We start from the raw sequence: 25,475 nt of genomic DNA, 5'->3' as shown, positions 1-25,475 counted from the left end.
ATTCTGATTCTGAAATTTAATCTTCACTTAAACCAGTTATTCTCAAGTTCCCTTTAGACCGCTAGTATATATAGTTTATAACCATAGATAATAAACCAAAAATCTTTACTCACTAAGTCCTATATTAAAGTTTCGTGCTGAGTTAGACTTAGGAAGGTTTTGAAGTGAATAAACAATATTAAATTCCTATTCCATATCTAAATAATCAACATAATTAAAATTCTCCTCTATATTATGTGTGTCTTCAATTTCTTACCATCCCTGGCATTGCTCTTATAGAAACAGAACAATTCTTAAGAAAATCTTGATTTGAGCTCTAGAATGAAATGTTTTTCATTTTTCTTTCAATACACACAGTGTTTTAGCAGAGTATGCTGAAAATGAAAGAATACTAGTAATGAGAATTTCTTAAATATACTGTAATATAGACTCTAATATTTGCATTTTTGACCATTTAACAATTGTAACACTGGGAAACACTACCATTCTTAAAGTCTTGGGTTATAAAAGTTAAGAACCATGTGTATGTAGTATTTATCATATAGCACTGAGTACAATACCATACACAATTAAGTGCTCACTGATGCTTTTTAGTGAGCAGGACAATAATGACTTTCTAAACAAGGCCTATAACTCTCTATAGAAAGGAGAAAGCAGTAGGCATTTGAAAGTTAATGTCACACATATTTCTAAACCATAAGAAATAACATATATTACCTACATTCATTTTTCAATTCTTTTCAGCTTAAATTTATTTACATTTTTCCTTGGATACATTTTCATGAAATAGCACAAATTTAATTTGAGCAAAAGAAAAATAAATTTTTATCCCACTCTAATAGTAAACTTTAATATTTCATGTTAAAATTTTGCCTTATCCTTTGTCTTTTCATTTGTAATTATTCAGAGAAAGCTTGCTTAATGTTAGAAACTTATAAAATTACTTAATATTTGCAAGAACTAACATGCAACAAATAAATACAATTCTCCATCAGGAGGTATGCTAGTACATGAGAACATGAAACTATTACAGAAAATATTCATTATTGTGAAATCACACTTGTGTTCTTTACCATACAACTCATGTACGTGGTTCTATGTAAAAGTGTCCATCATAAACTCCTGGGACATTCAAAGACAGGACAATGGTTAAGCTCACAGACTCTGGAGTCAGAAAACCAACTCCTATAACTGTAAGCACATTATTTAATGGTTCTCTGCCTTAGTTTTCTTAACAGAGTAAAATGAGAACACAAAACTAATTAAAATAAAAAAAATCAATAAAAGCATGATTCATAAAAAAGAAAAAAAGATTAGGAGGAAACAGTGTAGAAAACAGTAGTATCTTCTTCATGGAATTGTGAAAACTGAATACCTTGCAGCAGAGTTAAGCCTCAGCTAACTGCTACCTGTCACAGTCATTGCCATTATCACCACAATTCTTACTGTGAATTTCTTGTGAAGAGTGGTCCAGAGTCTTTTTTTTTTTTTTTTTTTTTTTTTTATTCTGCCAGTGCCCCTGGTGTCAGACATAGTGCCTGGTTTACAGTATGAATTCAGGAAATACTTTTAATTTTTGTAAATTGTGTGTGTTTCTTTCCTTCTACCAGTGAATGTTCATAAGGACAGAATTTTGTTTGTAACCTTAGACCTATGCTTTGGTTCTCTAATTCATAGCAGCAGAGATGCTATGAATTACTTTAGGATATAAAAGTATTGTCTACTCTGAGATTTCCTGAATATGTTAGCAAGTTCCCCTGTTATCTCTCTCTTTTTTTTTCTTTTCTTTTCTCTTTTGGTGGGGGAGGGTATCAAGGATTGAACTCAGGGGTACTTGACCACTGAGCCACATCCCCAACCTTATTTTGTATTTTATTTAGAGACAGGGTCTCACTGAGTTGCTTAGCACCTCACCATTGTTGAGGCTAGTTCTGAAGCCACAATCCTCCTATCTCAGCCTCCCAGCCACTGGGATTATAGGCGTGTGCCACTGTGCCCAGCCACCTGACAACAAAAAATCCACAAAAACTGTGTAAGATGATGAATGTGCTAATTTCCTTCATCCTGGTAACTTTTTTACTATCTATATGTGTCCCTTAGGATCATGCTGCATATCTTAAATACAAATAATAAAATTTACTTTTTAACACTGGGGACTATGAATGAAGAAAAAAAATGTATTCTCTAATCCAATTTTTAAAATCCCCCAAACTTAGAAAAATGAAACTTTAAAAACTTACATTCCACTAATATTAAATTACATTTAAACTTGGGATGTCACTAAGACTATTTCCTTTTCATAATAAACTCATGGATCACACTTTATTCTAAGTCAGGAGCTACTCTTCTTCATAAACTATGTAAAATTGTTAATTTAGATCATTCTCTGAAATTCCAGGCATGAATTCTTAAAAGAATGCATGGCTTGCAAACTTAACTTAAAAAAGATCCTCCTAGTTTCAAGGGATGAGAGATTTATTAGTAGGCAAAGCTTATCTACCCTGTAGAAAACATAGGGGGAAAAGTTGGAGCAGTGCTGGATTAAAGGAGCAGAAAGTCCCCTCACCCCCCAAAATCACTGCAGCAAGTTGTAAATGATGTATGAGATGACAAGTCCCTGCCCAGTGCACAGGAAGAATATAAATAATGCTCTGTAATCATTACAGTGATGTGCTATTTGCTAAAATTTTCTGCTTAGGTGAGCCCGGAAAAACCTCACCTCATCTACAAATCCAAAAGAGAAATGAACCAAAATGAAATTATATTATTTTACCGTATACATCAATCCTTTACTTTTTTTCTTTTTTTTCCTTGGCCCTAAAGACATATTTGTTGACTACTAGAATAAGTATTTGTTGCTAAGGAGTTTGTCCGATAAAAAGACTTTTGAATATTTTAAATAAGGAAAACTCAGAACATAGATATTATATAAAGGACATAGTCCTGGGTTTGAATCCCTGGTTTTGTTCAGTTCCTGAATTCTATGCTAGTTCTATGATTTCTAATAGTTTTTAACTTCTTGGAGTCAAAAAATGAAGATAATATGCATCCCACAATTGTGAAGATTAAACAAGGTAGCGTAAGTCATGTGGTCCCTTGCTTTGACATGAAGTATGTTCTTCTAAAATTTGGTCATTATTTTTTTCCTTTTCATGATGGACACACGTATTATGGCATGGAAAGAATGCTACAGTTCAATCTTGGGTTTGAGATTCTGAGTTTTGTCTTTTTAATTTATTAAGCAAGTCACTTAACCTTTCTTCACAGATGCCAGCTAATTTTTTAATAAAAATGGGTATTAGTTTTTTCCTATGAGAAAATGTATGAAAATTTAAAATGCAATTTAAAATGCTACAAAAGTGTAAGGTGTGACTATTCTTAAACATCCAAATATCTGAGTAAAATTATAGATATACATAATATCCAGGTTTCTAAGAATCTGTTCTTTGAAAAGAAGTAAAAGAAGTATACTTTTAACCTACTCTAGAATTATAATGTTAAGAGTTTCTGTTGGTCAGTTTCATTATAAGTGTCTCAAAATAAATTATAAGATGTCAGAATGCAGAGGTGATGGATGAGCACATTGGTATTAGACTCCTTGACATCTGGTTTTACATTTAAAGTCAACCCATAATTTGTCTTCTTCTGCCTTGGCTTTATGTCACACAGCTGCCCTCATTAGCTATGAAAGTTGATATGGAGTGTCTGTCCCATGCCACATCACCCTTCCTTTCTGCACATACAGGAGCAAATACCCAGCCTTAGGTTCTTATATATGTCTCAAACAATAACTAACGCTTACAGAAATCTTTAGAATCTGCTCCCAGTAGATAATATTGGAGAGAGCAAACCGAAGCAGAGGAATTACCCCCATGCCATGAGTGTGAAACCACATCAAAGTTCTTCTTTCAAAGAAAGTGACATTCTTACTCAAACGCATGGCTTTGCATGCATAAACATCAGGTAATCAACAGAAGAAAATACTTTTCAAAATCTCATTTAATTCACCTAATAAGACCATAAGCCAAAGAAAATGAAAGATGCCAAGGAAAAGAGACAGTGTCCACCAACCAATAACAGGATTCACTTCTTACCAGGAAAAACAACAACAACAACAACAACAAATAAAATAAAATTAAAAAAAAAATAATGCTTGGTAAGATTTGAAAAGAGAACAAGGCCAATTCATTCTGATCCTGAGACGACACTTTGAAGCTCACTTTTAACCCAGTCTCTTACACTTCCAGATGCTATGAAAGGCAATGTATGCAGAACGCAAGACCAATGGGGCTGGGGGGATTTCATTTTCCCTCTACAGTGAAGATTTGGATCTTACTTTTTCTGAAAGCATCTTTAACGAATTCTTCAAGCTGTCTGGAGAACGCTGGCTTGCAGAATTAAGCAGCAGGTCGGCATGGGTTGCTATCAGAGGTTGTAGTTGATTGATGTTGCTGAGAACTTCCTTTGCTTTGGCTGTGTTTTCAGGTGAATAGTAAATAAACTGGTATCCAGTACTGCAACAGCAAAGATAATGGCACATTATACCAAAAGCAGAAAGGATTTGCAGCCTTTAATACCAGGTGGCTGATGATAAACAGAACTCCAAGTGGCATTACCTGCTATCAAACAGATCAGAATTATTCCAAGGGAGTTTTATGATATCCTAACAGTTTTCTGTTTGTTTTTTAATTGATGCATTATAATTATACCTGAGTGGGATCTGTTGTTAAATATTCATATGTGCACATAACAGACTCGGTCAATCTCCTTTCCCAGTATTCACTTCTTTCCTTCCTCTTCTCCCTCCCATGGCTCCCTTCTATTACTCCTAGAAATTTTTAAGTCAGGTGACAAATGCATTTTTTTTTTAAGACTAGGTTAAATACATCCAGTTCTTGGTCAACCACCAGCAAGATTCCATATGATTATATATGTCAAGTATTAGTAATCAAAAATTATTATTACTATTAATTACTAATGGACTTGAGTACAGAGAGAAAAGCATGAGACTTTACATTCAAGCCACTGTCAAACTAAATCCTGATCTGCCACTTACTAACGTGGCAATCTTGGGCAGCCTTTAGCTTCCTCATCAGGAGAGTGGGAATAATTGTCCAAACAATTCTATGAGATGGATGAGATTCGAGATCCCTCAGGTGACATACCTAAAATAGTGTTTGGTATTATAGCAAGCATTCAAAAGCCACTCCCTCTATTTTCCCCATGGCACTGGGCAAGGAGGAAGGAAATACGTATTAAAATTCAGAATAGGGAGAAAAGAAATTAATGCCAGGTGGGCATATGGCTAATTTTATTGAATAGAAAAATAATTTTATAGCATAAAAATTTCATTCCATTACTTTATCACCACTCTTTTTTGTTCCTTATGGTTTCCCATCTGACCTTTAAAGAAATTTAATATGGATTATTAACTGAAGGATTATTGAAATTCATAATCATCATCTAGGACCTGATGGAGAATGTCATGGGAGTTAGGGATTCATAAAGCAAAGACATCTTTGGTCAGTTTCAGCAGGAAAGACAAAGGGGGCATTCCATCAGAGAAATGAATAAAGCAGCAAAACCCAGTGCAGGAGGGAGGAGGAGCAAGTCATGGCTGGTACAAACCTGCCGACGTGTCCTTACATTCAACTCATTCCCCCCCTCTCCACCAGGGATTGAACCCAGGGTAGTTCAACCACATCTCCAACCCTCTATATTTTTTTTATTTTGAGACAGGGTCTCACTAAGTTGCATAGGGCCTCACTAAGTTGCTGAGGCTGGCTTTGAACTTGGGATCCTCCTGCTTTAGCCTCCCTTGCTACTAGGATTACAGGCATGCACCTCTATACTGGGCTATCTCCAAATACCAAATATACCTGATACTTAAAGTGCTTTTGCACCACAATTTGAAATCCATGTTGAGTATTTGCTAGCTATTTCCCCTACAGTTACCAAGCAATTACTCAAATTCCCATAATTCCATTTCTCATCTGTAACAATTTAGAAATCAATAAGAAAAATTAACACCTAAGTATTCTCTTCTCTAATAATTTTTTTCGGGGGGGGAATAACAATCTTTAGGGAATATTATTCTTTTAGCAAAAATATAATAAATAGTCCTCATATTTTATTTATTATTCATGTATCTGTTACAGAGTGATGAAAAGAAATGTCCTTGGATGCTTTAGCTATTCAGAAGCTCCAACAAGGAGTCAATGACGATAACAGGCTTATGAAGGCAAAGAAATGCACGGCTAGACTGACTGAGGACACTCTTCAGGACTGGCTTGCATTTTCTACTTGGAGATTTTAAATGTCAGCTGTTAAAATATACCTTAAGGAGTTATTATATATTTTAATGCTAATTAAGCACGTAAGAAGAGGAGAAGGGAAGCAGTAGAGCCCGTGTATGACTTGTATGTATTCCTGGTTCATCCTGTGGTGGGAACTGGGGCCTGTAGAACAAGAATTGTGAACTATTCCTTGAGACAGGCTCGAAAAGTCAACCCACCAAGGTCCTTCCTAAATTCCAGGGCTATTTTGGTGACAATTATCTAAAGATATTGATGTCTTACCAGGGTGAGGCAGAAGTTGGACCCCCTGCAGCTCTGACCTCAGGAAGCAGGAGGGACTACAGACCCAGTGCAGTTTGCTGGCCTGCTCTTCTGCCACTAGAGTTTGCTTCCTGGTGTGTGTTTTGGTGGGCACTCAGAGGCCACCTACTGTTTAGTTCTTGAAAACCTGCCCTGCTCCAAGCCATGAAGTCTCCATCTTCCTCTTTCCGTGACTCCTCCTTCTGCGTTGTACCGTTTCTGGCCTCTATATCCTCACTCCTGTTCATTATTTTTTTCCTCTGGTGTCTACTGTCTTCCTTCTTTTCTCTCTGGGTGGTTTGCTACTACTTTATTTTGTGAATATTATGGACTTTCATTATATTTTCTGCTTTAGTTCTTACTCTGCAAACTCCCTTAGATTCTCCTCTCCAAGTGAATTTAAAACATATATTTCTAAGATTTTATTCTCACATTTTTTTTCTCATAATCTAGATCAGCAATGCTCAAAGTTTAGCAGGAATAAAATTTACTCGGGAATGAGGACAGGGCTTGAGTGTTTATTTTAAAATGCAGTTTCCTTGGCACACTGAGATACAGTGGGTTGCAACATTTGTCATAAGGCCTCAGGATATTTTGATGCAAAAAGACAACTGAGCAAATTTAGATATGTCTGCAGCCATTGTTTTGATTCATGACCCTGGATCATGCCATGTAATGACTCTGATAAAAGTCCCTTATTCAGCTCCTCTAATTTTCTTGAAATTTGTCACAGAGCTACATGGACACCCCAGCCTTCTCTTCTGCACACCTTGCTTTGGTTCCTTTCTCTTTGCCAGGGTTCCTCTCCTGACATTTCCCATGGCTCTTTCATATTTTCCCTCCCAATGGACTCCCTGCCTAATGTCTTTTAATGATGAGCATCTTACCCAGTGAGGCTGAATCATTCATTTTCCCCAATAAAAGCTAATGTTGGTGTTCAGGATGAAATAGTATGGTATGGACAAAAATATCACCACTCACAAAATAATTTTAAGTATACATAAATTCATGTACATATTCAGTGCCTTACTCTTTAAACATGTCATATATTTTAACAGTTAAATGGAAAGTTATGAGTATAATTTAATTATCTAGATAAAAAGAATATAACTAAACTCTATTTTACAGTGGTATGAAAATTATACTGAATCCAAACACTTGAATCAACTATCAATCAGATAAAAACCAGAAGGAGGAGAAAATATTTCTTCAGACAAAATACATTATACACGATATAGCAAATCATAGATAATGAAAATTGAAATAGGTTTAATATCATTTTTATATTGATTAAACAGTGAATTGAAGTATGAATTTAAAATTTATATATTGGGCTGGGGATGTGGCTCAAGCGGTAGCGCGCTCGTCTGGCATGCGTGCGGCCCAGGTTGGATCCTCAGCACCACACACAAAGATGTTGTGTCTGCCGAAAACTAGAAAATAAATATTGAAAAATTCTCTCTTTCTCTCTCTCTCTCTGTCCCACTCTCTCTTTAAAAAAAAAAATTTATATATTTACCTAAACACGTTAATATATTTAGCATCATTGTAAGTAGAACACATACACATACACACACTCCTGTGTATGTAAGCTGTAACTACGCATATCGTTTTTTGGAGATGTAAAGAAAGATAAAGCACATAGTGAATTCACATTCATATTCATAAACTCTAATTGCGACAAAGTACAATTCAAACAAGGACTTCTACAGTTTGTATTGTGTCATCAATCTCCTCCAATCCTTTTTGCTAGTCTTTCTTAATCCTCTTCTCCAGGGTCAGCATGTACCAGGACTCTCAGTCCTCAGAACTTTTGCCTTGTTGATCTACATGTCTCTCCTAAGTAAGCTCATTTAATCTTGCGGTTTAAATGCATCAATTGTGCCCATAATTCCAAATGCACATCTCTAGCCTGGACATTTTTCCTTGATTCCAATTAAAATAACAGCTCTCCCTTGACAGCTGGAACTTAAAGAGTTCCACACTGCTCCCGATCAGCTCCTATTCTCAACCCCCAGGTCCACTGTCTTCTCTATCACAGTTCATGACATGACCACAGTATGTGATCCATGACCCCACTCTCCCCTGCCTACATTTTTTCTGATTTTTCAGGAAAGCCTTCTCTGTCCTCCAAAATAGACCAAGAATCCAAACACTTTTTTCCAACTTTATCACAAATAACATGGTGCAAGCCACCACCATTTTAATCTACCAGAATTACTGCAATGACCTACAAATTGATCTCCTTACCCGTGTCCTTACCCTTACCTATCTGTAGATAAATAACTCTAAGACACTGGTATTCTTGCCTGTGCTTAGTTAGGATTTGATGGAGGTTGGAGGCAGGCAAGAAGAGAAATAAATGGTCCTTCCATAGGTCCCTGAATACAAGTCCATACCTTGAAACTCTCACTTTTACTTTTCAACTCCTTCTCCTTCCCAACCCATTTACTAGCCAAACTAGGATTTCAGGAAGTGGAATTATATATATATAAAAAATGTAGATTAGAGACAATGAAAGGCAAGAAAGAAAGGGAAGGAAAACATGAGGGAGGAGGGGGGCAGAGTTGTAGAGGAGTATGGAAGTCAACAAGTGTAGGAAAAAGTGCTTTCTAGTAGGGTGTTCCTGCTTCTGAGACAGAGCTCAATCTGCAGAGAAAAATCTCAGTACGATTTCCACCTATTTTTTCACAAATCAATCACTACTTGTAGATAAATGTTTTCTTGAATCCATAGGGAGGAACAGACATGTTCTTAGTTCTGAGAAGAAAACTGTGTGGATAATAAATGAAAATTCACACTTTACTGCACTTAAACATGACCTTCTGGCTTCACAGGGTTTAACAATGTGCTTTCCTGAAATGGTAGAAAGCAAAATCATACCTGTCTGCTTTCCCCCACGCATTCTTTCCATTTTCTGCTAGAAGTGGGGCTTAGAGAAAAGAACCAGAAGGTAAGGAGTATTTGTCTTGTTTATCTCCTGTGGGTTTCACTTATATAATTAAATGAATTATATGATCTATTCTTAAATGGATGTTTATTTTTAAACCTACTCTTGTTTAAAAAGATCCTGGCTTCATAGAAATTTTAAAACCAGAGAGCATTTTGATTAAAGCTTGATGCCATTCATTAGCTCTGTGACAAGTGATGCTAATTAAGTGGGAAAAAAAACTCCTAATATTCATTTCTGCTCAACTTGTTCTCCTAAGGAAATTTGTATGTTGAATAATCACAGTGGTTCCTACTATCTCATTTTAAATATTTAAGTTCTTATCTGCAACTTGTTGACCACTGGGATGTCTACATTCTATCTATGTCATTTCCTTAGCTTTAATAAAAATTTCCAGGCACTATGATATGACTCTTAAATAAACAAATTCCAACATGTCTTTTCACCTCTTTCTATGGCTCTAGACACTTGTCTCTCAATTCATTGGCCCCAATTTCTTTTGCCAACTTCCAAGGTTCTGGTTCTATTTCTATGTGATTTGGCTTCTGCCATTTTCACACTCTTTTTTTTTTTTTTTTGCCAAAGTTGATGGAGTAATAACCCAAATCAGGTCCCCTTCTCTACATCCTCCTGGACCTTAACTAGTCATGTGTCACCAAGGGATAGAGTGAGGTGCAAGAACAGGAACCATTCCCTAGTGTGCTGTGCATGTGAATGGCCCCTTGACTACAAGCAGGAACCAGAGACCTTTTGGGGATATTGGATATGTATTAAAATTGGGTTGTGAGGTCCACTGTACAACTGTGTAAAATTCACTGAAAATCATTGACTTGTACACTTACCATAGGTCATTTTTATTATATGCAAATTATACAATTTCTTCTTTAAAAATCAAATATTTCTAGCATTGGATATTATAGAACTGATGATCATGATACAGAATGCAAGAAAAACAGAAGGCGTATTTATGAGCCACTTCATTTTTTCCCCATGTTAAATCTGATTGGATTTTTAAATGGGGTCACTAATAAAGCCAATAATGTATTCTACATAATTTATGTGGACAATCCAAATCCCCTTATTTCTCAATTATTTTAATGTTTAATAATTATTGGATCTATATTATAGATCTAACATAATGCTAAATGCTTTTCAGGAATTATATTATTTAATCTTGATACTATGAGAAAGAAATATTATTCTATTATAAGAATTTGAAGCCTGGGTGGACTGAGTAATTTGCCTTGGATCACATAACTAGTATATATGATAGAGCTGGCCTTCAAACTCACACATCTTTATTATTATATAGTATGAATCCTAATTATGTTTTACTGACTCTTGAACATAATATTGACCCATTTCAAATTTGAAAAACTTATAAAGCTGTAACAAACATGGGCAACAACTTTAACAACATGATGGTGGGTCTAGCTTACAAGTATCAAAGTATAACTGATTTATAACATGGATAAGCTAAAGAAGGAATTTCAGCATTGTCTCATAGAAAATTGCTTTCAACAAATGTTTACTGATTGCTCTTTGGTCAATTAATTGAGGAAATCAAAGGCCAGAGGCAACAGCAAAATAGTCAGTAGATATATATGTAAGATGTTGCTTTGTTATGGTTTGGATATGAGATGTCCCCCCAAAAGCTCATGTGGCAATGATTAGATTATGAGAGCTGTAACCTCATTTGGGTTAATAATCTAAATGGGATACTGAGTGTTACTGTAGGCAGATAGAGGATGGCTGAAGGGGAAATAGGTCACTCTGGGCACGCCCGTGGGAATGATATCTTATCCCTAGCTCTTTGATCAGTCTCTGTCTCAGTTGCCATGTCCTGAGTAGCTTTCTTCCACCATGATGTCCTGCTTCACCTCAGGCCCAAAGCAATGGAGTTGGCTGACAGTGGACTGGAACCTTGAGCCAAATAAACATTCCTCTTCTAAGGTGTTCTTGTAAGGTATTTTATTCACAGTAAGGAAAAGCTGACTTGCCCATAAACGCACATCAGGGCTGGGTAGCATGTCTGAGTCTTCTTCCACCAGATCTTGCAAACCTAAGGCCCTTGTATTCCTGTATGCTGATATCCCGAGAGTAGCTACAGTTCAGGGCTTGCTCACAAACCACTCTGTGCTACAGTTCTTTACATTCCTATGAGGAATTTAAAAGAATGTCACATTGCACCCAAATTTTCTAGGAACTTTGTAGTTGGAGAATTTTTTTCTATGATGCCTAGTTTCCATATTTGCTGGGAACAGAAGTTGCAAAAGCATTTCACAAAGATATTTCTCTTATGCTATAATGAGAGATTGAGAGAGAGAAAACAAAACTACTCTAAAAGAAATATACTTCTGTATTTCTCTATAGCATTCTCAGTAAACCTATTAATTTTTCCAATGTTTTCATCAACATGCTTAGACTTCTATCTTCGGAGTATATATAGTTTCAAGTTTTATTTTAGGCATATATTTTCATATATGTCTCTACATCCCTCATAATCTACACACTAGTGGAAATTATTATATAATGTTCTACTCTGGAGATGAAAAAGTTTTTTTAAAATTAATTCATTCAAGATGTTTCTGACATTTTACTACTGGGGATAGTAATCTTTGAATATCTTTCACTCTTTCACTCCCCCACCCACCCCGTTTTCTTTCTTTCCTCTTCTTCTTTTTTTTTTTTTTTTGTTTTTTAAGTGACCTGGGAATTTAATCAGGGAGTGCTCTACCACCATGTCCTTCCTCAGCCTTTTATTTTATTTTTTTTAATGATAGGGGGTATATTTTGGAAGGATATAGATGGAAAACTCATAAGGCTAAAGTTTAGAAATATTTTCACTAACTACTATAGAGAGAAATTTTAGGCAGACTAAAACAGTAACAAAATCTGAGTATAAATTATCATATGAATTTACAAGTTTTTAACAGAAAAGATAATTTACTTTTAAGATTATATTCTTATAGAAGCCTGGGAAGAGTTAAATGGTCCAACTATATTTTATTTCTATCTTGTGGGTAGCAAAATAAATATCTTAAAGGAATGTCCATAAGCTAACAAATTATTCATTTTTTAAGGTGTTCTTGTAAGGTATTTAAGGTACTGTGTGTTGACCATCTACTGACTGCGTGAGGGTGGATAAGTGTCTAGGCAGAATGTGAAACTGAGGACAGAAGTCTATTTTCTAGCTTAGCCATTGTTATTATATTTAAGGTTGATTTGATCTTTGATCCTCATTGTTTTCAATAAAATTAGTAGGGGAATTCACAATTTATGAGAGTCCCTATAAGGTATAAAATTATAAGTTTTTTTAATGCCAAAGAAGCACACTTGAAAATATGATTTAATTTCCGAAATCTTTTATATCGAATATAGACAATTGAGAGCAAGTGAAAGAAATGATTTATTTCCCATATTCCTTTTCCCAGCTGCCTTTGCATTTACCCAGTTATGTAAACCAGGAATTTAAGAGTCTTTTAGCCCTGCTCAGTCTCAAGTCTTTATCCAGTGGATTTATGTTCTGTTAAATGTTTCCTTAAAACATCATGGTAACCCATTCCCTCTCACTATCATTACAAGAATTGTCTAATTGTTTGCCCTTCAGTTCTCTGCATGCTGTCCCTCAAAATGCAAATATGATCATGTCAATGCTCAGCTAAAAACTTGCTGAGAGCTCCCATGGCAAGGACAAGCTGATAAAACAAACAAATGTCCTCAGGTTTTGACATCTGTCCCTTACTTTGCCTCATTATCTCTTTCCCACTCACCAATACTCCATCAACTGCTCCAAGTTGCTAGAGTTCATGGGCCGGTGCAGTCAACAGCCCCACCATATCCTAGTGTGCTGCACAGAAGCTCAGAGATTTCCCTGCTACCTCTGGATTCTTAGGTTCTCCCACTCCTTACAAACACACCAATTCCAAACAAAGGCCAATCCCTCCTTCAGCAATCCTCTTCCATCCGTGCTGGGGTCGAACTTCTCTCTTGATAGAGTCACTCAATGCCAGTTTATAAATGCAAACCCCCTAGCAGGACATTGGAATTTTTCAGGCAAAGCCCACTTAATAAATATTTTGTAATTACAGAATTTATCTCAATCATGTAACATTTTTTTCCGTGACATGAAATCTCATTTGTATATTTCTAAAAAAAGAAAAATGAAAGAAAAAAAAAACAGTAACAATAATCTTCCAAAAAGTGATTAGCTATGAAATAAATGCATAGTGTTTATAGTTTTCTGCAATTTATTTATAGATGACTTTCTTTTCTACCACCTTCTGCTTTGGGGGACCATTGATATTAAATATTTAGAGAAACAAAGAGCTTTAAAAAAATATCCTGGAGATCACTTGGTGTTTAACTTGAGCACAAGGGTCTTCCTTGGAGTTGATGTTTCCTGGCTGAGATGACACTATATGTGCTGTTTAGAGTATCATCTCAGTTTATAGTGGAGATGTGTAATTCCTCACAAACAGAAAATAAATCCTCCAACTATATTGTCTTTTCACAGTTATTTTTAAAAGCAAAAGAAAAGGTTGTTTTCCCTGCAATTTGCTTATTGACTTCAACATTTTGACTTTTGAGTCCTAATCTTTCCTGTTGATCTTTCTTTTGAGCTCTCTTTCTCTCTTTTCCTATATTGTGCGTATTGAAAACTAGAATCATCGTAATTGCAGTGTGAAATTGCAAACATTTTATTGTAAAGTCATATTATCCAAATTACCTTCCAGAGAAATAGTGGTGATTTATTTACTTAAGTAAATTTTTCCTGTTCTTTCCAACAATGCATCTGTGGTAACAATGAAGCAAATGAAGAGAAGTCAGCCTCATCTGCAGCTCAGGTGAGGAAACCCAGACGTGAGCAGCACAGGGGCTGTCTGAAATCCCACAACCCAGCCAGCTCGTGTCTTTAATTATTTCCAGACATTGTTCTCTCTGCCAAATTTAGTATTACTATAAATTTAGGGTCACTTAGCAAACATATTGTTATTTTCAATTAAATAAGTCCTTTTCTTTGAAGCAGCAATTTGGCTTTTCAGAATCCTGAACAGCCACACTTGCCATGGTACAAAGTGCTGCATCAGCTTCAGATCAGGCTTTGCTTCACAAGCTCCCTTGGAGGGTACCAGAAGCATGTCACTAACTTTCAGATGTTAAAGTCATCATAGTATCACTAACATTGTATCAGGTATTAAGTAGGCATTTTTACAAAATATTGCCATTTTTCTTCTTTCAGAATGTTGAAAATAATTCACTCCCTTCCCAGAGAATTGTGAGTGATCACTGATATTCTAATTCCTGCTGAATATCTGATTTTTAAAACTATATGACATGTTTTACAAGTGTCTCTGCTTTTGTTTTTGATTCCAAATTCTTCAGAATGTCTCTGTGTCTGTTACCTAATTCAGACACAGCAGCCTTTTCAAGAAGAGGGATTTGTTTTACCTTCCACTCCCATGACAGGAGGCAATCTTTTTAGTGCATTTACTTACTCCCTCAATAAACTTATTCATGAAACAAACACTTATCAAGTGAGTGCCTGGGGACACTGTGCTGAACCAGACAGACATAGTCAATGCCCTCAGAGTCAGAACAGCCTAGAGGGATGCTTGTTCACTGAAAGCAGACAAGCAGTTAGGAAAGGCCTCTGGGCAGAACTGAATTTTAAACTAAGATCTGTGGTAGGAAGGGAGGAAGCTCATGCTACATCACTATGGAGGGCAGTGTAAGGGGGAGAGAAAAAAGATATAAGTGGTGAGATATGAAGCCACATAAGAAAGCAGAGACAGACCACACAAAAATGTAGGACCCCATCTAAAATTTTGCTTTCTATGATTTCAGTTGTCTGTGGGCAATCACGGTCTGAAAATATAAAAAGAAAATGCATGTTTTTAATTTTATGCCATCCTGAGTAGTGTGATGAACTCTTAGGCTGTCCTGCTGTCCCCCGCTTGGGATATGAGTCACCCTTTGTGCAGCACAGCCTTGCTGTGTATGCTGCCTTCCCACTGGTCAATTTAGTACAATAACATCTTGGTTATCATGGTATCTCAGTGCTTGTTCTCAAGTAAACCTTATTTTACTTAATAGTGGCCTAAAAGTGTAAAATAGTGAAGTTGTCAACTTGATTAGAGTATATTATTACAACTATTTTATTTTACTATCATTTCTTATTATTAATTTCTTATTGTAATTTATAAATTACATTTCCTCAGACATATGTATATAGAGAAAAAGAACATAGCATTTGTAGGATTGGGAACCATGCATAGTTTTAGGCATTCAAGGGGGTCTTGGAATTGTTCCCTGAGTATAAGAGGGAATTACTGCATCTTATGTGCTTTATCCTTCAGTCAAAAGTTAGTTTAAAAATATTTAAAATTCTGAAATCACAAGATTATATCTGCCTTTTAGAAATATTATTCCAGCCAAAAGGAGGAAAATGGATTGGATGAGAGCCAGCCTGGACAGAAAGAGAGTGATTGCAAGATTTGGCAATAGAATACTTATGAGGCAGTGTTCTATGGGTTAGGTTTATCATATCCCATAATTCACTGCTGAAATTAATGATGAACTGACAATCATTTTTATTTTTTGAGGTGTAAGCAAAATAGATAAAGTTGTCAAGAATTCCCAGATTTCTAAGTGGAGCTTAGCAGATAGCAGTGTGTTTTATTAGAAAAAGAATTAAGCAGTATGGAGACTCCTGGGAAAGCTGGGAATGGAACCACCATTCGACCCAGCTATCGCCCTCCTCGGACTATTCCCTGACGACCTTAAAAGAGCATACTATAGGGATACTGCCACATCAATGATCATAGCAGCACAATTCACAATAGCTAGATTGTGGAACCAACCTAGATGCCCTTCAATAGATGAATGGATAAAAAAAATGTGGCATCTATACACAATGGAGTATTATGCAGCACTAAAAAATGACAAAATCATGGAATTTGCAGGGAAATGGATGGCATTAGAGCAGATTATGCTAAGTGAAGCTAGCCAATCCTTAAAAAACAAATGCCAAATGTCTTCTTTGATTTAAGGAGAGCAACTAAGAACTGAACAGGGGGAAAGAGCATGAGAAAAAGATTAACATTAAACTGAGACGAATGAAGGGAGGGAAAGGGAGAGGGAAGGGAAATTGCATGGAAACGGAAGGAAAACCACATCGTTATACGAAATCACATATATGAGGTTGTGAGGGGAAAAGGGGGGAGGGAGAGAATGGAACAACAACAGATGAGGTAGAGAGGGAAGATGGGAGGGGAGAGGAGGGGGGATAGTAGGGGATAGGAAAGACAGCAGAATACAACAGTCACTAATATGGCATTATGTAAACATTGTGAATGTATAACTGATGTGATTCTGCAATTTGTATTTGGGGTAAAAATGGAAAAGCATAACTCACATGAATCAAATGTATGAAAGATGAAAAAAAAAAAAGAACCAAGTTTGAAGGTTAAAGGTGAGAATTTACTGAACATGTTTACCTCCAGCTGTATGGGGAATACTGATAAAGTGGAGGCATCTGAAAGACAGGGGTAAATACATGTCTGGACCTCATGGGTTCTTCCATCCATAATTGGACTTAATGCCGGGATGATGTCTGAAGTTCAATGCTCAAAGTTGATGAGGGAAATTAGGCATCAGATGCATATTTTGGAAAGCAATATGGAAACATCTCTAAAATTAACCATTTCTTAACTAAAAAAAAATTCCACTGTCAGGAATTTATCAAAAACAAATATAAATTTTCAGAAATTTATAAATAAGGATGGATTTTATAAATAAGATTAGAAACCACCTGATTAACTTTCAGTAGTCTTTTGGTTAATTATGCTACATGCAATCTACAAAATCCTATTCAGCTTTTAGAAAGAATAAGATCTACACACACTGAGGTTGCCAAAACATTTTTGAGTGAAAGCAAACTTATTTATACATTTTACATGAATAGTAGATAATTTTGATTAAACTCTTACTATATGCCAGGTATAGTTATAAATACTTACTGTATATTAACTCATCAAATTTTCAGAACACTAATGGGGTAAATAATTTTTTTTAAACTTCATAGTTGAGGAAACTAAGGTGTAGAAAGGTGAAGTGATATAATTAATGTCATGAAGCCAGAAAATGTGGGAGTCAAGATTCAAATCCATACAAGGAACAGAGTTTATGAACTGAGCTAAAAGTTTCTGCTTGACCCCATATTGAGGGATAAAAGTTAAATAGAGTCATAGAAAGGTCAAGAACATCACACTCTCATGACTTGAATTTGTGAATGAGGACTAATGACTGCTGAAATCTTTGATTTGACATGCCTAAAAGAAATCTTTCAGCACTAAATTCAGATGGGTTTATTCTGGAGAGAGAGTTAGGAAAGGCAGGATACTTCAACTATACTTGCTCCTTTATTTTTTAAATTTGTGTGACACAAGAAAATCTTATCTCTGTATATAACTAAAAATCATCTACAGTGCAGATTCACTTTTGCAATGGAGAAAAATCCTTCCATTCACTTGTTCCTTCTAGTTCAATGTTTGGCCAGTCTCACCATTCACTTCCTGCTGGATGTTCAATGTAGCAAGCTGCAGATAAGAGAGAAAGCTCATTTCTTGTTGACAATTTGGTGTTGTATACGAGAAGCTGTGTGCAGGAAAGTCCCTTTAGATAGAAAGGCCTTGTACACAGATTTGGCAGACCTGGTTATCTTTTGCAGAAATATGAACTGAATGGGGAGCTGTCAGTGACCAAGGAAAAATCAAGTCATCAGAAGGAAAAATATCTATACCTCCAAGGTGTCGAAGTATAATCAACACCAAATATTAAATCATCATCTCCTCCAAAATGACACACTGTTAGCAACTAGACATAAAATAAAAGAAAAAACAAAGAGGAACTGACATGGGCTTTTAATGCATTTTCATTGCTACTATGTGATATATTTATACTGCTTAAAAGAAAATTTTGTGATAGAAAGTGTTCTTTCTGAAAGGAAAACAAAAACAGCATTTGAGAGTGAATAGGGATGAATTTTTTTAATTGCTTCAGAATGGAAATGTTTAATAGATTAGTTTTGGATGTTTTGAACATGACTGCTAAAGAAACACAAAAACATAAATTATTTACAAAATGAAGAGCATCATTTATATGTGTGTATGCATGTGTGTATATATATATATACATACAGACATACACACACATATATTATTTTGTGCATATGTACAAAACATGACTTGAAAGAATTAGTCACTTTAAGCAGTTTTGCAATTTTGAATCTACAATAGAAAATAATACAAATATGTAGAGTTGGTGTGGGAAACTGTCTTATCAGAGAAGGGGATTAGGGATGTTTTTGGTCTCTTTGGATTTTTCTGTATTTCCTGATAAACATATTTCTTTGCCAAATTGGAAAAAGCATCAATAAAATTATTGATTAAGAATATACATCATTAAAATATCAAAATATTTCTAATATTTCTAATTAAATATATGCATGATATATCCTATTGTGTACATATAATACCAAATATAATACCAAATGGAATTAAGATCTTTGACTCCAAATGGCTCTATCAATGAGTAATACCACAAATGAGTGCAAGAAATCCATCCAGAGATCAAGCCAGAGACAGAAAAGAGCTCTAACTAGTACAAAATAATTTGCTCCCTCATCAAATCAATGATGGAATCTTATAGCTTTCCTGAATGCATTTTGATCACTTGTTCTCTTTTTAATAAAAATAAATAAGAATTTTAATCTTGAGCATGGAAGTGAACAGTTTTAAAGCAAGTAGTTTTGTAACTCTGTGTGCTCATCTGTTACTGGAGAAAACAGAAATGGAAGAGGCAGAAAAGTTTCTGAAGGTTTTGCTTAGACATCCCAGCATGACACCATTAGCTGAAAATGTTAATTTATGTTTTGTCTCTCGCAAATTACATAGTGGCTACTGATTGTGTCAGAAAAATGTATCTGAAAGGTAGCCGTATGAAATTTTGCATCCAGGTCTCCCACTCCTGCTTTATCCAATGCCTGCTAAATTATTGATTGTAGACAACTTCTTTCCTGATGTGATTTTTTCCACTTATGGAGAAGTCTCCTATTTATAATCTGGAATAGGAACATATATACTTGCATTTCTCCTTACAATAGTAAGGAAAAATTCTCGGCCCCAGAACTTTTGCCTGGTGACTGGTTGATCACTGATCTCATTGAAGGCAAGACCGGTTTAACCCTTTGTGGTGTTGCTCACTATTTTCGCTGTTTGTGTGTCCCCAGAAATCAGATGCTAAAACTTCATCACCATGGTGATGGCAGGAGAAGGTGGAATCTTTAGGAAGTGATATGCCATGAGAGCTCCAGTCTGCTGAATGCGTTTAGTACCCTTTTAAGAGGAACCAGAGAGCTGCCCTGCCCTTCCACCATGTAAGAACACAGTTAGAAGGTAGTTTCTGTGAAGCAGAGAACAAACCTCACCAGACACTGAATCTGTTGGTGCCCTGATCTTAGGTTTTTAGCCTCTAGAACTATGAGCAACAAATTTCTACTCCTTATAAATTACCTAGCCTAAGTTATTCTGTTACAGCAGCAGGAATAAACTATGATATCATTTTCTTTATTTCAGAAAATTCTTTCAAACTTTCGTATAAAACTCCAGGTTCATATGTTATGGGCCAGGCTAGATGGGCAATGACCAAACAAGACTCCATTTTGCTCTGAGACTCCACATCATATAAGAAATGCTTTTCCCATGGAATGCCCTGTCTCTGTTCCCATCAATAGATGCATAGCACAGCATGTTTGACAACACAAAGTGGCAATTTTTATACAACATAAAAGTGTTCTCTCTTAGGTTTCTGTTTTTCTTGGACAATGTACCCCATTAGAGATTGACTGTCTAGATGTTAGTAACCATTCTTTAACTTGCACTCAACTAAGAACGTTTTGGCCCACTCCCTTTTCTGCTTATGATTTTAGACCTCATGGTGTTTGTTTATGGTTTTGAATCACAGCAACCACCACTTATGCTTTAATACGGTTTTAAAAGGTGAATTCAGAACCTGGGGGGGGGGGGTGTCAAAGGGTGTGGACTTGCAGCCTAGCCCTTGGCCTGCTAGCTGGTGGATCCAGACCACTGGCTGGTGAATAAAGTTTCCGTCTCTTGCTTTTAGATCGACTAGGTGATTTATTACACTCTCACCTTAACACATAGGCTGAAGTATAGCCTAAAATATTCCTATCAGCAGAAATTCTGTTTGTGTTTCTTAAGACTTAACTTTTTTTTCCTCTTCATATTCAAATTTTATCTCAGTTAATGTTGATTAGGGGCCTCTGGAGCAAGTTGGGGAGGAATAGGTGATAGGTTGGGTAAACAGTGAGGCAGGCATTTGACATTAAGATCACCTGCAGGATCCCAGATCGGAGTGCATTCAAAATTAACACATCATAAGGACTTCTGAGTCCCTCATGGCATTTCCTTCTTCTTTACAAAGGTTCTTGTTTTCATGAGGTGTCTTTTTATCTTAATGGAAGGGTTACATTGTCAGGTCATGAAAGGGTATTTAGTTCTGGCTGAATCTGATCTTGCTGAAATTACAAATGTTTAAGACAGCAAAAAATATTTGTTTTAATGATCATTTTCCTTTCATTTAAACAAGGCAGAAAGACTTTATTCATGTGGTAGGTGATAAATCTATTAGTTTCATGTACTATCTAGGTAATCATTGATACCTGGTGTTGCGGTTTAGATATGAGGTGTTCCTCAAAAGCTCATGTGTGAGTCAATGCAAGAATTTTCTGAGGATAAATTATTAGATTGTGAGAGGTACGACTTGATCAGTGGATTAATCCACCTATATGGATTAACTAGGCAATAATTGTAGGCAGGTTAGATGTGGTTGGAGGAAGTTGGTCTTTGTGCCATGGTATTCTTCCTCACCTTGGGCTCAGAGATATGGAATGGAGTTGGCTGATCATGGATGGAGTCAACCTCTAGAACTAACAGCCCAAATAAACTTTTCCTCCTCTATGTTACTTTTGTCAGGTCTTTTGGTCAGAATGATGAAAAACTGACTAAAACACCCAAAATTGTAGATATTTGATATTACAAGTGAATACACAGGTTATGAATATACTGAATCGGTCTTTTAAACAAATGCACGTGTAATTAGGGTTTTGGTTCTACTAAAAAAGTCTCAAGTTTGTAACATAAAAACCTTTATAATATGTTTGATTTTATTTGTGCTACTAGGACCAAGTTTTCCCACTTTGAAATTCTACACCTTTAATCTCAGTTTGATTCTATTTTGCAACTGTCTAATGAGTTGGGATTCTCTGAAGGCAGATTTCCAGTAAGTGAGTAATAGTACCCTTCTTCTTTAGTTCAACAAACCTTCCTTCTTACAGTTTTTGTTTCAGGAGGGGTCTGTGTGGTTCTCCAGTTCAACTCACCTGTGTAGCTATTCCCATTTCCTTCCTCCACACCCTCCATCTGTGTTCCCACAGAACTGTTCATTTTCAGTTCAATCAGTGGTTTGCACCCTGGTTTCAAATTACTCACCTGGGAAGTTTTTAAAACATACCAATGACTGGGCCCCTTCCAAAAAACTTTGATTTAATTTGTCTGGGGTGATATTGTGTCAGAGATGAAATCATTCAAAGCTGCAAAGGTGGTTCTGATATGCCAGCAAGGTTGAGAACCTCTTGCCTGTATGTCATTGATCTTACTGCATTATAATATTTGTGACATTTTTCCTACCCCTGGAGTTTTCTGCACTTTTAAGTCTGAGACTATATCTGATTCATATGTGAATTCCAACACCTGTTGACCTTGATCTACCCAAAAGTTATATACAATGTGCTTTGTAGGGCATTCTGAAAGATCCAAAACTCAAGACCACTATCTATTATTCAAAGAGAAGACAACCTATTAGGAAAATACCAGGCAATAAAAAATATGCCATTTCTCTGTCCTTGTAAATAAAGCTAAAAAGGAAGTAAAAATAAAATATGAGAGAATCAAATTAACTTGAAGAATCAGGAAGGCCTAATGATGAAGGTAGAATATTAGGCTAAATCAGCTGTATAATTTTGAATTGGGTTACTTATATAGTTTTGAGGGAAGGAAAAGGAAAATAGTATGGAGATGAGGAGAAGAGCAGATTTTGTCTCTCTGTGTATGTGTGTGTGTGTGAGTTTGTGTGTGTGTGTGTGCGCATTCAGAACAAGGAAAGGAGAAGAGGTGGGAACGTGTGAAGCCCACAATAGTTTGCACAGCATTTAAGAAGCAAACACAGGAGAAGGAAGAGATGAAGGCAGAAAGTCGATGGGGTGAAACCATGGAGGCTCTGAATGCCTGATGGATGGAAGAACATGGACTCCTTCAAGGATTTGGAGCACCAGAGAAATGCACTCAGATATGTGTGCTTTAAGAAGATCAATCTTCCTAATTATCTTGTAGCTTTTAAAAATATGTCTGTACGTGATCTGACTTGCATTATATGAATACCATAAGGAAGATTTTTCTTATGCTAAACCCGCTCCATTATGTGGTCAATGTATTCATCAAAAAATAGACCACTAAGGAATAGAAACATAAATTACATCTGTTCTCAGATGACAATATTTCTTTAGCTTAGCTGAGAAGAAAATAAATGAGGGTGAAATAGCACAATGGTGGTGGTGGATCCTTTGAAAACAAGGCCTAAAATATCTGAGTGTCTTTTGGGGCAATCATCACAGGAAAGAAGAGGCAAATATATATATATATATATATATATATATATATATATATATATATATATATATATATATATATTTGTATGTATGTATCTTTCACTTCAGGTGATTCTCTGCCCTTCATTATGTAGTTTTTCACTATAAGTGTGATCTACTCATTTTATATAGTCAGGTTTACTTTGCCACATTATCTTTGACTAACGCAGTATTGGCTGCTAAAAGGGGCTCCAGAAAAAGCACTTTCATGGTGCACCCACTTTAGGTATTACTTCTTTGCTCAGGTTAACTTTTACCTTAACAAACACGCCAATACCATGTCGCCTCTGTTTTGCCTCAGCATGTCATATCTGACCCATATACTACACTACGGAGAGGTGTGTTAAGATCCACACTGTTAATTTTCAGGTGATTTGTTTAATTTTGTAAATAATTAGTAAAACAGTGGGATATATAACACATGTAAGAAATCAATCAATGTTTACAAATATCAATCATACTTTTCTGTTTTATTTTATATTTATCCTACAGCTCTATGTGTTTGTGTTTAGATTAGATACCCATTGAGAAGATAAAAAATAGTGAATAATTCAGGTATTAATGCATACAGTTAAAACTCAAGAAATATTATTCAGGGTCCAATCACAAAACTCAATATTTGTACTTGCTAAAAGTGTATAGTGATTTTTTATAAAATTATAGTGTAATGTTCCACGTCTCACATTAAAATTGATTCTGGATACTCTGTGGACAGTCTGATAATTAGGTTATGCACTTTGAAATTTGATTAAAAAACAAAATTATTGTCAATTCTCAATTTAGAGACTTCTAGTCTTAGACAAGATGGAGTAAACACAATCTATTTCACTTCTCCTGATATTCACAATAAAATACTCTAGACAAAATACATAAGTCACATCACAAAGCTCCAAGAAGTAGAGGGGAAATATGTTGGCTAGGTCCTAGGGACTTAGAAATGATATGACAGTGAGCTCTAGGTTTTTTTTCTCCTAAACATCCCAACTTGAATTTCAGAAAAGCTCTCAATGCAGCCAAATGCCACCACCAACAATAAAAATAGCACCTGAAAAAACCAAATAACTAGAAAAAGGGTAGCCTAATGGATCATTCATCTTTTAACCACCCCTGTCTGTTTTGGGGGTGAGAAATTCACAAAAAGCCAAGTTAAGAAATATACCCCCCTCAGTAAAGCCCATGTGCAGAACCTATCTTCCACTCCCATTTCCACTTAGCATCCCTTCCTCATAGGGTCTGTGTTTTGAACTGACTTCCATCACCCATGAAGTTAATAAGAGATGCCCCTTGTCTGCAGAGTCTGTTGCTGGACCCTGCCTTCCATTCCCCACTTCAGGAAGGTGATAGAACCATTTTCTACAGCAGAAAGGTTTGGGGCTAGGGAATGAATACTGAGCAGAAACCTAAAGGAGAGGGAATTTATTTATGCTGATGAAATAGTTCTGTAAAATTATTGCAAAGGTTACTCCAATCTACACATGTAATAAAAGTTTCAGAAACATATTTTTTTTTTTACCCAAAACCAGAAAAACAAAGAAATTGGAGAAATACAATAAAGGCTGTAGGTGAGTTAAACATATTGTACCAAAGTCAGTTTCTAAAAAAGGAAAATAAAAAACATATGTAATGTTAGTTTATACATTTATATAATCGGAAGTCAGGTAGTCAATTCTAACCGACTTTAAATGCTTTCTTTCTGAACATCAGGCACCAGAAAACAGCTGTTTTATGTGACAAACGTGATCAAACTTTCAAAAAAAGCTTGTTTTTGCCCTTCAAATAGATCTTCTAATACTATTGCTGAATGATTATGACTAAAAAATGACTCTTTCCCCCTAACTTTTTTAAAATTTAGGTTCTTAATCCAAGGATAGTAACTATTTTAAAAGGAAAGTTACTCTTCATAACTGCATGATGCTTTTTAGGGTTTCCATAAGTGTGGTCATAACCAAAGAATATTACTGAGTAAACTCAACTGGAGGGGGACTTGAGGGAGGGGGATAAACTATTCATACAAAAGCTTTATAAGGAAAAGTGGCTTTAAAAAATTAGAGACAGGCATTGCTATGGGTTGGATCGGGAATGCCCTATAAAAGGCCATGCATTGAAAGCATGGGCCCCAGTGCAAGGTTCAGAGAGGGGGTTT

At 35.8% G+C, this 25,475-nt stretch overlaps 1 protein-coding gene across 3 annotated transcripts in view; it reads right to left on the bottom strand.

Annotated features, from left to right (window-relative positions):
* Positions 1 to 25,475, bottom strand: part of Inpp4b (inositol polyphosphate-4-phosphatase type II B) — a 324,225-nt gene that overhangs the window by 122,976 nt on the left and 175,774 nt on the right. For all 3 annotated transcript variants that reach the window (XM_076863878.2, XM_076863880.2, XM_076863879.2), the window contains one exon: positions 4,337 to 4,514. In XM_076863878.2, the coding sequence (XP_076719993.1) occupies positions 4,337 to 4,514 (178 nt within the window). The remainder of the gene's footprint in view (positions 1 to 4,336; positions 4,515 to 25,475) is intronic.

The sequence above is a fragment of the Callospermophilus lateralis genome, chromosome 8, assembly GCF_048772815.1.
Source record: "Callospermophilus lateralis isolate mCalLat2 chromosome 8, mCalLat2.hap1, whole genome shotgun sequence".
Classification (NCBI taxonomy): domain Eukaryota; kingdom Metazoa; phylum Chordata; class Mammalia; order Rodentia; family Sciuridae; genus Callospermophilus; species Callospermophilus lateralis.
This window is presented reverse-complemented; position numbering and strand designations above follow the sequence as displayed.